Here is a 12,805-nt window from a genome sequence, read left to right as displayed (position 1 = left end):
TCTCTGTAATTTTTCCTAAATCTAGATGGGGGCGTTGGCCTTACATAAACCGATTTTTACCGCTAGGAAGAAGTGGTCCTTACAAGGCTGGCCTCTATCTTTTGACCTGTCCAGCAGGAGAGGCCTTACAAGAACTTGTGCTGTTGTAGCATCGCTCTCATGGTCATTAAAGCATACAAGCCACCACACTACAGCAAAGACTGGACCTTGTGGTGTATATAGTCATAACTGTGAATGTGTTCTTCACAGTTAAGGGATGCTAATTTAGCGCTCTTGGGGGCATGTTATTCATTTTGACAAGCAGATTTTTGATGCTAAACAGAGCTTAAAGACAAAAGCCATGAAACCAGAGGTAGCGTATATAAGTTAACGCGTGTCGCTTTAAAATAAAATGATATAAACACACACACATACACACGTACGCACGCACGCACGCACACACACACACACACACACACACACACACACACACACACACACACACACACACACACACACAGAGGAGTAATGTTTGTCAGGCGTTTTGAATAAAAGAATCTAACTCTTATTCAGTGTTGGTATAGGAACTTGCCATTTAGCCGAGATCAACGATGTTAATGGTTTATTTCTATTTACTAATCTAAAGAAAGAAATACCACAGATAGATAGTTACTTTTGCTGAGGTGACGGTCAATTAATTTTGAGGAACTTCAACTCACGACTCATGGCCCTATTGTGGAACAAGTTATATCTTTCTTTCAAGTAACACGTATCCAAATAATTACCGAATGTAACTTCACTGTCACTAATTTCCTTCATGTCGCATTCTACCAAAATATCAGCATATTCGCATTATAAAGCAAGCAAGAAAGCAAGCAAGCAAGCAACAAACCAACCAACTGACCGACCGACCGACCGACCGACCGACCGACCGACCGACCAATCACTTACTTCATAAACTGCTTTTGAAACCTCGAGAAATACAACTAACAACTTTGTTAAAAACACGTCTTTTTTTTAAATAGTCAAACTTTCTGCAAACGAGCAAATATTCCGTGATGATGCTACTTATACCTTTATACCATTAGTTTCAATTTTTGGCACAACGCCAGCAGTTTGGGGTGAGGGGATAAGTCGATTACATCCACCCCAGTGCTCAACTGGTACTTATTTTATCGACCTTGAAAGGATGAAAGGCAAAGTCGACCTCGGCGGAATTTGAACACAGAAATGTAAAGACGGACAAGATACTGCTAAGCATTTTGCCCGGTGTGCTAACGATTCTGCCAGCTCGCTGCCTTAAACTCTTGGAGACTATTTAAAAAAAAAAAACAAAAAAAACGGACATATTTTGAAGGCAACGAGAAAACCAATAACAATAGTAAAAATAGAAATATGTATGGCTATATATGTATAAATATAACTCTCTCAGACACACACACACACACACACACACACACACACACACACACACACACACACTCTCTCTCTCTCTCTCTCTCTCTCTCTTTCTCTCTTTCTCTCAGACACCCACCTCTTCGTTATCTCCAGGAAGTGGCAAAGTAATCACCATTCGAACTTTACTGGTATTTTATATATATCGGCGTTATAACAAATGTTCTTAAACCATCGAAAAATACCAAGACTAACCGAATATTCAAAAAATTTCATACTTGAATGTGATCTATTTTCAGAATCAAACTTCATTTATTAAATTCAGAAGGGGGCTATAATAATATCAGCGAACGGCTATAGGTGTTTAAGTGTGTTTGAACTTAACAAGAACGAAATTCATGGCAAACACTAATAACATACCGTATTATTTTCTTATTACAACATCAGCGAGTCATAACTTGTCGACACAACTTTCCTTACCGTATTTCCCAATCAATCCGTCATTCATTTACTTGAAAAACCTTTAACATCATTTACATCAAGGGAGTTTACATTAATCTAAAGCAATAACGAAAATACAAATGCATTCATGAATACGTAAATAAATAACAAAAATGTTTTTTAATTAACTTAGCTTACTTTTCGGCTCGTATTATCCTGACGTAAACCTGATCTGTTTAGAATCAACATAGTTTCTTTTGATATGTCTTCTTTCTTCCCCGATCGCAGGACTACAGGTTGACTCGGAGGTAAAAGACTACTGGATTCTCTTAGCAAGGGTATACCATTAGGTCTTTGACAGGCGGTGTTTTCTGATTTTTCAATTGGTGTGACGCTCGTGGGAACAGTGTCTTGGCTTTTGGATTCGATTTGGTTTTTAGATTTTTCTTTCATGCTGGTTCTGCGCTCGGCTGGCTTCGATAAACCATGAGCCGGACACATTTGCCCATGTCTATGAGTAACATGCTTTGGTTGTAATTTTTTAATAATGCTACCGCAAGACATACTTTGTTGCTATAAAAGTTCTCCAGTTTTATAGTATTTCAAATATCTGAAAAATATAGATTTGTAAAATATATATATATTGTACAGGATTTCAAAACAAAACTATGTGGCACGTAAACTGCTCTTCATAACTATAAAGCCAGAGCGCTGTCTGATTTTTTTCTGGCGAACTACACTATCCAGATTAATGAAACTCATTTCTAGATAGGAAATGGAATAGAAGAAGACATTGCAATTTTCAAATTTATTGAAATCCAAAAATAAATTAGACAATAATTAAAAAAAATACTGAGCCAGAAACCACCAGTTCAAAACTATAACGCCAGGTTGAATAATGTTGCAAAAATGATGCAAAACGGAAATTATAATATATTTCAATGATATCCACATGCAATACATCAACAATAGTGTGTCTGACCACCACCTTTCTGAATTACTTCAAAGACACACGATTTCATACTCTTAATCAACTTCTGCAGCAGATCAAGTAGAAGCTCTTCTCAGGCCTCCTTTATTGTCGTTTCAAGTTTATCAACAGACGAATACTGCTTGCCTTCGCTGTACACAATATTCGTGAGACATCCCTAGGCATTCTCTATAGGATTACGGTCGGGAAATTTTGTTGGCCATGACAGTTGCATGGAGGAAATCCAAAGTTGCCTTTGCTTTATGAATACGAGCATTGTCTTGTTGAAATAAGAAGTTCTCGCCATGGAGCCTTCTTCCTTCTTCGTCAATGTGAGCCCCGTCCAACATATCGATGTATCGTGCAACATTGAAACGGCCATCTATGATGACAAGTTGCAGCTCCCCATTGGCAGATATTTCTCCCCACACTATAAGACCTCCTCCGCTGTTCTGCTACTTAGGATAAGTAGAATTTTGTATACATTTATCTGCCCAGTAATACTTATAACTGTCGGGGACATCCAAATTCCATTTTTTCTCATTAGAGAACAGAACCCTGGTCCGTTCACCATCCCACGTCTGATGCTTCCGAGCAAAATCCTAGGATGAGCTATTTAATGGAGAGTCCCGAGGATGGGATTTCCTGTAAAGTTCCGAGGATCGCTGGGAAAATCCGAAGACTTCCTGGAAAATTCCAAGGATTGGTGGTCCTGGAAAGTTCCGAGGATTTCCTGGAAAGTTCCGGGGATGAGCTACTTCTGGGAAAGTTCCGGGGGTATGAATTCCTGGAAAGTTCCGATGAATCCTGGAAAGACCCGAAGCTTGCTGGAAAGTTCCGAGGATTTCCTGGAAAATCCCGAGGAATTCCTGAGAAGTTCCGAGGTTGAACTTATGCCTGGAGAGTCGAACTTATGCCTAGAAATTGTACTTTCTGGAAAGTTTCAAAGATGAGCTACTTCCTGGATTGTTCCGAGGAGGGGGCCAATTACTTCATGGAAAGTTCCGAGGAGGGAGATTACATCTTGGAATGTTCCGAGGAGGGCTGCGAATTACTTCCTGGAAAGTTCCGATGAGGGGAAGGAATTATTTCCTGGAGCGTTCCAAGGGTGGAAGGAATTACTTCCTGGAAAGTTCCGAGGAGGTTTAATTTCTTCCTGGAAATTCAACGGATTTGGAGGAGGGGAGGAATTACTTCCTGTAAAGTTTCAAGGAAGGGGAGGAAGGGGTGGGATTACTTCCTGGAAAGTTCCAAGCAGGGTGAAGAAGGGGAGGAGTTACTTCCTGAAAAGTTCCAAGGAAGGGGAGGAATGGAAGGAATTACTTTCTGGAAAGTTTCGAGAAATGGGAGGAAGTAGATGAATTACTTCCTGGAAAGGTCCGAGGAAGGGAGGAATTACTTCCTGGAAATTTCCGGAGGGGAGGAATTATTTGCTGGAAAGTTCTGAGGAGGGGCGCTCACCTGCTGCGGAATTTGGATGCTCCAATAATGTGTAACGGCACGTGCATGATAATCAAAATTTATACTCCCGAGTTTTACAAGCAACCATCTTGAATGGACCGGCTGCTGGTCAAGATGTTCTTATAACTCCAATGTCCCTCCTTCCCTCCCTCCCTCCGATACGATCTACAAGTTTAAGCGGCTTCAATTTCCTGTCAAACTCTCCTTTGCAATGGCAATAAATAAGGCACAGGGTCAATCATTGCAAATGGTTGGTTTAAATCTCACAGAGCAAGTGTTCTCCCACGGTCAACATTACGTTGGATGCTCCCGTGTTGGCAGGCCACAAGTCTATACATTTGTACATCAAAAGGGAAAACGAGAAACGTTGCCTACAAAGAAGCGCTCCACTGAAAAGACGGCATTTCTTCACATCTTCCAAATCACCCCAGTCATCTGCCGCCTCAAAAGCTTCGTACTTGCCGTGCCAGCCAACGTAAGTCAATGACACACATACACACACACACATGCACGTCCATTTCATATATCTTTCAATTTCTGCTCTCTGCAAATAAAATTTTTACGGATACAACTGCTTACAAAAATTGGGATTAATGTATAATTTCTTTCTATGTTCATAATTAAATAAATGTTTTAATGATTATACAGACGTCCAATAGAATAGCTCTCAGAAACAGACTACGTACAAATTTTTTCTTCACAACTCCTGAAGCCATTTTCTGGCAGGAGGTTAATGAAATCTTCAAACAGCTAGAGGCTCCAATCAAAACAGGGGACCCGAAATGATAAGGTTGAGAAACGCTGTTATAGATTATGCCTAACTGAAAACGATCACAGCCACATCATCCAAACAGGCCGGGTGAAATCGGGTTTAGCTGCTAGTATATTTATATATGCATTATATATATATATATATATATATATATATATATATATATATATATATATATATATATATACACGTATATATATGTATTATATATATAAACACACACACACACATATTTACTTAGACATACACACACTCAGGCTACACATGCACGTAACAACGTATATATTAAAAATTATGACTGCCGTATGTTCTCTTACCTGACCCGAAAATTTGCATACTTCTCAGGCTTATTGTATCATCAGTAATAGTCACAAAAAAATCGATGACATGTTTGCAAATTTACTACTCATGACTTATGATGAAGAAAATACGATATCTCCCATCAATTGGTAAACCTTATTAACATTTTTTATTGACATTGGAAAATCTATGTGATTTCAAACTATTCCGTAAGTTTATTTACAATTTAAAGAGATAAGAAATTATTTATCTTCATTATAGACACGAAAGTAATGTAAATATCATAATTCTATAGTTCATCTCATTTAGACAACATTCTAGATTTTTTATTCCAAATAGTAAAGTTAACGAGTATTAAGATCTTGTATCAGTATTGGCAAATCTACGTGTGCAGACAGTACTTCATAAGTTTATTTAAAACGTGGTTAGGGATATTTTTAGTTTCCTTCAAGACACAAACTTACCATAAGGGTTAATTCTATAGCTTGGTCTTTTTAGTAAAGCTGATTAACGTCTTTTTATTTCAGTGCAAAGATAAATTTTTATCAATTAAACTAAACAAAAATTCCACCTCGTTTAGACTGCAACTCATAAAATTGTAAACTTACTTAGAAAGAAACGTGATAGGGAATATTTTATGGCTAACTTTATTTAGTAAAGCTAATTAACGCCTTTTTTTTACTAAATGAGACATCATTTAGTAAAATTTTATTTCGCAATCATATTAACATAAACAAATCCACGTCGTTTACACTGTGCTTCGTAACTTTTATTACGAAGAAACGTGATAGGAAATATTTAAATTTTTCTTTATAGACAGACGTCATGTAGGCAAAATCCTATATTTCATTTCATTCAGCTAAAAAAAGATAGCATTTGATATCAACAGAAGCAAACCCTTGTAGTTTATACAGATTTCCTTAAGTTTATTTGCAAAAAAATATGAAATATTTTAATTTTTCCTTATAGAGACCTTAAGGTATGCAAGATTTATACATCACATCTCGTTTTTTTTTTTTATTCGACCTTGCTTCATTCTCTCATAACAACTCCACCGTAAATTGCTTTGGAAACTACGAACAACTAGTCAAGAATAATTAGAAAAATTTATCTTAAGTGTTCAACTTTCACTCCAAATTACTCTAACTTCTTTTCCTCTTGAGCAAGCTGACTTTATTGTAGGAGAAATTTTAATATTCCAGATGAAGAGGAACTAGCAAATGGAAGAAATATGTTTATTTCTAATGGCATGGAATATGACCTGATAATCTGCTTGCATAGGCTTTGAAGAGCTATGGCTTCTATGATCAATAGTGCAAATGGAAAGAAAAAAAGAACGAATTTATATGTCCTTTTGCCCTTGTAAGGCTACACATAATTCTGCAGGACAATGCAATGCAACATGATAAGGCAAGCGCAAAGAGATTAGCAACGAAGTTTCCGAAGAATCTGTTAAAGACCAGAAAAGAGAAACCAACGCGCTTTAGGACCAGTTACTGCAACAGCCTGTGCTTCAGGTGTCCACAACTTTTTAATATTCTCCCAAAGAACCTGAGGGACTTACACAAAATAGATGTAGGTGTCTTCAAATCAAAACTGGATCTCTTACTGTCAGGAGACCCAGATGAACTTAAATCGCAGCAGGAGGCGCTAATGAGGATAGCGACATCAAACTCCCTTATTTACTGAATGTCATATATCAGAGGAGGCTCTCAATAATAACAGGGTAGCAAAATGGCGGTGCCCCAGCATGGCTACAGCTTTGAGCTGAAACTGATAAAATAAAAAATGAAAAAATATATAAATATATATATACACATATATATACATATGTGTGTGTGCATAATGTTTGTGTGTGTGTGTGTGTGTGTGTGTATATATATATATATATATATATATATATATGTATTGTGTTTATACATATATGTATGAATGTACAATGTTTATATGCATACATGTGTGTGTGTGTGTATGTGTATGAGGTAGAGTGAGAGAGAAAGAGAGGGAGAGAGAGTGCAAAAGTGTTGCTAAGTTGATTGGGTACCTGACAACTAGTTAACAACAGTGTATTGTACCTCCGACAAAAACAATTTAATCTGAATGATCGAGTCTTCCTAGGTGTTATTTAAGTGCCACGCTTGGTTTAGTTCGCAGTGTAAATAGTAGCTCCATTGTAAAACTGACAAGTCATTCGTTAGTTTGCGAAAGCGAAGATTTACCTTCTGTGATTCTGTACGATTTACATTTATTAAATGGTACAGAAATACAGAAATGAGTACTGTATTGCTTAAACCGCCCACCCCAGAAAAACACAAACACGATTGTACAAACAATTAAAAACATGTAATTTTAAAATATTATTATAATACAATATCGTATTCTATTTTCATACATGTAAAATAGATAATGTGAATATCTCAAGTAATCGAGTTGATAATCTTCTAAGCTTATCACCTGTCTCATGGATACAAAACACGGTTATGAACTGGCAAAGTAGACTGTTTTCTTTGTCTGTTAGCCAATCGTTTCGTCCATTTGATCATTATAGAATAATACATTATGGTATAGTGTACAAAAGCATAGCACGGTAGCGTAGAAAACCATGTTGGATCCCCTCAAAGCAGTCTTAGCAACATTATAGACCCTGGGACAAATCAGTGCACTGGTCCCGTTTTAATATTTGCTTATTGACTGGAAGCTACAGCGCACATAGGTCAGAATTGGGGCCCTAGACCAGTGATGCACACGGACAATTATCGAATGTGCTCATGCCTTATGACGGAACTAGTCCCCTGGTATTATATGTAAAAATGTTAGTGTCATCAAGTATCACAATACTTATTTGTGTGTTAAAGAATTCACTGCTTTACATGCGCGCGCGCGCGCACACACACACACACACACACACACACACACACACACACACACACACACACACGAGCTACAGCTCATAATACGCTAAGGTGTTCTCTGTATTTCTGTATTTTCTTTTAACATAAATATTGATCGGACTTCTCTTAAATAGTATGAGTGACATCCTTTCTAATCAGTGTTTGCATAGATGTTTTTTACTTCTTAGTCAGTAAGGGAATGGCTGCATCCATGACAGAGAAAGAGGAAGTTATTCTCAACTGGTGTCCTAGCCCGAATGCTTGCAACAGACTGAAGCTCATTAAAGGTATCCAAAGACAAGTCGGCCATATCATACCGGGTGATGGAGTAAGATGTCTCCCACTCAAGAACTAAGAAAGCAAACAACTGGAATTAATACCGCAAGACATCTCATCCCATGCTCTAACGATTCTGCTAATCCGCTTCCCTACATTGGTACTTTACTTTAACGACCTAGAAGAGATGTATAGTTATATAAGAATTAATTTCAAGCAAAGGTGCAAGGTGACATATTTTGGCTGAGGATAGTCGGAAACTCTCTTTCTCTTTATTTCTCTCTCCCGTTCTCTCTCTGACTTGCTCTTTCTCTCAAAGCTTACATTATCACTCACATTCATATAAATACAAATATAGAATCCTTACACCAGGAGACAGACAGATCTGGAGCAAAATTGGGACAGACTTGGAACAGACCTGGGGTAAACTGAGCATGTCATTGATAAGATCGTCAAAAGCGAGGAAAAGACTTTGGCGAATCTATCTGATTGATCGATTGGCTAAACAATTAATTAATTGGTTAAATAGACAACTAGCTGAGTAATAATGGTTTCGAATTTTGGCATAAGGCCAGTAATTTCGGGGAGGGTGTAAGTCAACTTCATAGACTCCACTTTTAAACTGGTACTTGTTTTATCGATCCTCAAAGGAAGAAAGTCAAAGTCGACCATGGCGTAATCTGAACTCAGAACGTAAAGACGCACAAAATACTGCTAAGCATTTTGCCCGGCATGCTAACGATTCTGTCGGCTCGCCACCTTAACGAGTTAATAATAGTAAAAGAAGTGAAATAGAACCAGTACGTGTGTCCCTTGTTAGAATAACGAGTCTACCGAGATGCAACAAGACAATCGATTGTATTAGCAGTTTCCTCTACCAGTACTTGATCGGTTCTTCTTTTACTGATCTTGGAAGTACTATACCTATAAATTGTTATGATTGAGAAAAAATAGTTTTACCACTATGTAAAGCACAAACGCACGAATACACGTGTAAGTGTATAACAATATTTTCGTGTTTTTATTCATCTATATATAGTTAATATGTGAGTCACAGCTGAGTTGATAAGCCACAAAACTTACTGCCCTAAATGTCATTGGTTCTTATTAGATGGTACGATGTGTCCTTGATAAAGATACTGAATCTATCCAGCTGTACTTCACAGCTGTTATTAATACCAGCAAGAGGATACTATGATGAGTTTCTTTCTGACTGGAGACAAAAGATACATAAGTTAGGGAAAGAAGAAATACCATATATATATATATATATATATATTAGGTTTATGCTCAGGAAATTGGAGAAATTCAAAAGAGAAATTAGAAGGAATATATATTAATATATTCTACATAAATGAAAGTATCTGTATTTAAGTGGCTGACACTCTTTATAATCGACGCTGCTAAAGTATGGTTTACAATTCTATAATACATAGGATAATTTAGTAGATAGAATTAATTTCTAACTGAGGTACAAGGCCACATATTTAACAGTTAATTATATCGATCCAGTACTTGACTAGTTCTTACTGAACCGACCTCGGCTGTACCGTTCCTACTGAGCCGGATTTCCAGAGATTGGGGTTGGGGCTACCTGCGCCCCGACCAGGAATGCTAGATTGTATCACATGGGCTACGTCAAAGAGTGGGGAAAATATACTTCATTGAAATCGCTTTTGAGAATGAAATAATTTACTGTTAAAAAGAACAAACTTTGTTCTATTAAGCACAAGAACTTTATTATTTCACACGTGGTTCAATTTTAAAATAATTATTAATTTTTTTTCATTTTTACCTTCAAATTTGATAATACTTTTGTTGGTGTTTGCAAAAATTAATCAAGCATTTTCTTGTGGTGCGAGATATGAAAAATGGTTAGGAATCACTTGACAGAGTCTTGTGATACAATAAGAAAGGAAAGAAAATTAAAGAGGTTCACTGGTATATGAAGCACACACGTAATCGTGTGATATGCCGAGCAACTGATTCAATAGTGTAGTCGTTATCACGTCTGCCTTACACACAGAAGGTTGTGAGTTCGATTCTCGCTGGAACCTGATTTTGAATTAAGGCGGCGAACTGGCAGAATCGTTATCGTGCCAGAAAAAAAAAATTTAGCGGCATTTCTTCCTACTTTATGTTTCATCCTTTCGGGATCTGTAAAATAAGAACCAGTTAACTAGTTGGGTGATATACCTAAATTCAACACTGCTTGTATGTGAGTGAAAAGATTACAGTTATGTCAAGAGAAATTTTATTTAAAAAACAATAAACAGGATATTCTAACAACATTTCATAGTAACAAAATAGGAATCGAAAAGAATTACTAAAAATATATGAAATTATATGAAAGAGAAAAAACGACAAAAACAATATTTGTAAACTTATATTTATAAGAACAAGTAGAAAGATAAATTTTATTCAACGCATAGATACTGAACAGTATAGATATAAAGGATAAAATCCTTTTTTCGTTTTAAAAGCAGAAAAATTCGTCGGCAGCCAACCATGAGGATCGAACTCACATCCCTCTAATATCCGGTTAGAATGCTTTATTTGTAAATAAATATTCTTTCGTTTCCGGTATTGGTTTGCAGCTGCCATCGCCTTAACGGGTTTACTCGGACAAATCGACTCCAGTAGTTATTCTTCTTAAGTCTGGCTTTTATTTCATTGGTTTATTTTACTGAACCTCTAAGTTATGGGGACGTGAACAAATTAATACCGTTTGTCAAGCGGTAAGACACACACACACACACACACACACACACACACACACACACACACACACACACACACAAACGGATTTCTATACAGTTTCTGTCCACCAAATTGACTCACAGGACATTGGTCAGTCCAGTGCCATAGCAGAAGACACTTTTCCAAAGTGGCATGCAGTGAGACTGAACCTGAAATCACCTCGTTGCAAAGTGAACTTCTTAACTATACAGCCATGCCTACCTAGACCATATTAAGAGAGGAAAAGAAAACAAACAAAAATCCTCCACCAAAAACGAAACAAAAAACAAAAAGCATAATTACTTACACCGAAACTGGTTTTGAATTGATTCAATAAGAAATATATATTTAATCCAACGCAGAACATGATCAAAATTCCTATAAGTGTTTTCGCCAGAGGAAAGATATGTCTGTAATGCTAGTTGACTGAAAGGAAGAAAGGTAATATCAGTAATGCTGCCTTACTGAAAGAATAAATACTAGAGCGGTGACAAATTACAGAAAATAAGCTGTAACATGCTACTACACAAATATAATAGAAAAAACAAACAAACTAACTGCAAACAAATATTAACGTCACCTGAATAACAGCTTGTCAAAATGAAATCTTCAGCGATTACGAGGTGAACTGTTAATATGAAGTTATTTCTTGGCCATTGCTTGTCGATTAAAAGGTAAGCTTCCAGTGACCCGAATTCGTGATCGGTTTCCTGTCCCGGTTAAAGTTATTTCGCATCCGTTGCGACGCTAACTGAATTGGGAAAGGCATGAACATCACTTAATGATCTGGTAGTGATTTTGCTTCTGTAAACATTACCTTAAAATTTTGTTTGATGATTTTTATATTAGAGAGAGAGGGGGAGAGAGAGAGAGAGGGAGTGAGAGAGAGAGAGGGAGAGAGAGAGAGAGAGGGGGAGAGAGAGAGGGAGAGAGAGAGAGAGAGAGAGAGAGAGAGAGAGAGAGAGAGACGGAGGTGGTGGAAATTAAAGTGTTTCATATAACTACTTCTCTTACAATCCAAGTAGGGAAATGCTCCTTAGGACCTTTGACAATTTCCACCAGTAGAGTCGATAAGTTAGCTAGTATATTGTTTCAACTTTAGGAATGGCACGTTTTGTTCCATTCTTTATTAACTATAAACTTACCATATTTATATCTACATTTCTGCCATCTCCTCCTTTTATTTATTCATTTACTGTTCTAATTCTATTTACCTACCTTATCTAATTCTATTTACCTGTATCTTATCTCCAATCAACCTGCAAACCCCTCGCCCGAACATATAACAATACAAGTCATAAACAGTATCATCCAGTCTGCTATAATGAATCCATAAATACATATAAAACATCCTAGGGGATATTGTTTTTCCTCTGAAGATATTATGCCCACGTCATATAAATTTAATATTTACCTAATATTTATTGAGTATTAATTGAAACAGCTGTAAGGGATGATGATTAGTTTGCTGTTAAAAATAAACAATTATTAACTTCTCAATCTCCATTTTCTTTTTCCTTTTTATATGAATATAAACTATATATTTTTATATATATTCCTATTATTTTAAGGAAATTAACC

At 36.7% G+C, this 12,805-nt stretch overlaps 1 protein-coding gene across 3 annotated transcripts in view; it reads right to left on the bottom strand.

Annotated features, from left to right (window-relative positions):
• The window catches only part of LOC106868572 (uncharacterized), a 63,022-nt gene extending 50,989 nt beyond the window's left edge, over positions 1 to 12,033 (bottom strand). The window contains exons 1-3 of one of the 3 annotated variants that reach the window (XM_089353253.1): positions 11,805 to 12,033; positions 11,532 to 11,650; positions 2,014 to 2,425 (exon numbers count right to left, since the gene is read on the bottom strand). In XM_089353253.1, coding sequence (XP_089209379.1) covers positions 2,014 to 2,379 — 366 coding nt within the window. In that variant the 5' untranslated portion in view covers positions 2,380 to 2,425; positions 11,532 to 11,650; positions 11,805 to 12,033. Of the gene's footprint in view, positions 1 to 2,013; positions 2,426 to 11,531; positions 11,695 to 11,804 lie in introns of those variants that run through there. The other 2 variants (XM_089353241.1, XM_089353248.1) reach the window with 2 other exon arrangements.
• Between the last annotated feature and the right edge of the window lie 772 nt (positions 12,034 to 12,805).

The sequence above is a fragment of the Octopus bimaculoides genome, chromosome 1 (assembly GCF_046866305.1).
Source record: "Octopus bimaculoides isolate indiv1 chromosome 1, ASM4686630v1, whole genome shotgun sequence".
NCBI classification, from domain to species: Eukaryota; Metazoa; Mollusca; class Cephalopoda; order Octopoda; family Octopodidae; genus Octopus; species Octopus bimaculoides.
This window is presented reverse-complemented; position numbering and strand designations above follow the sequence as displayed.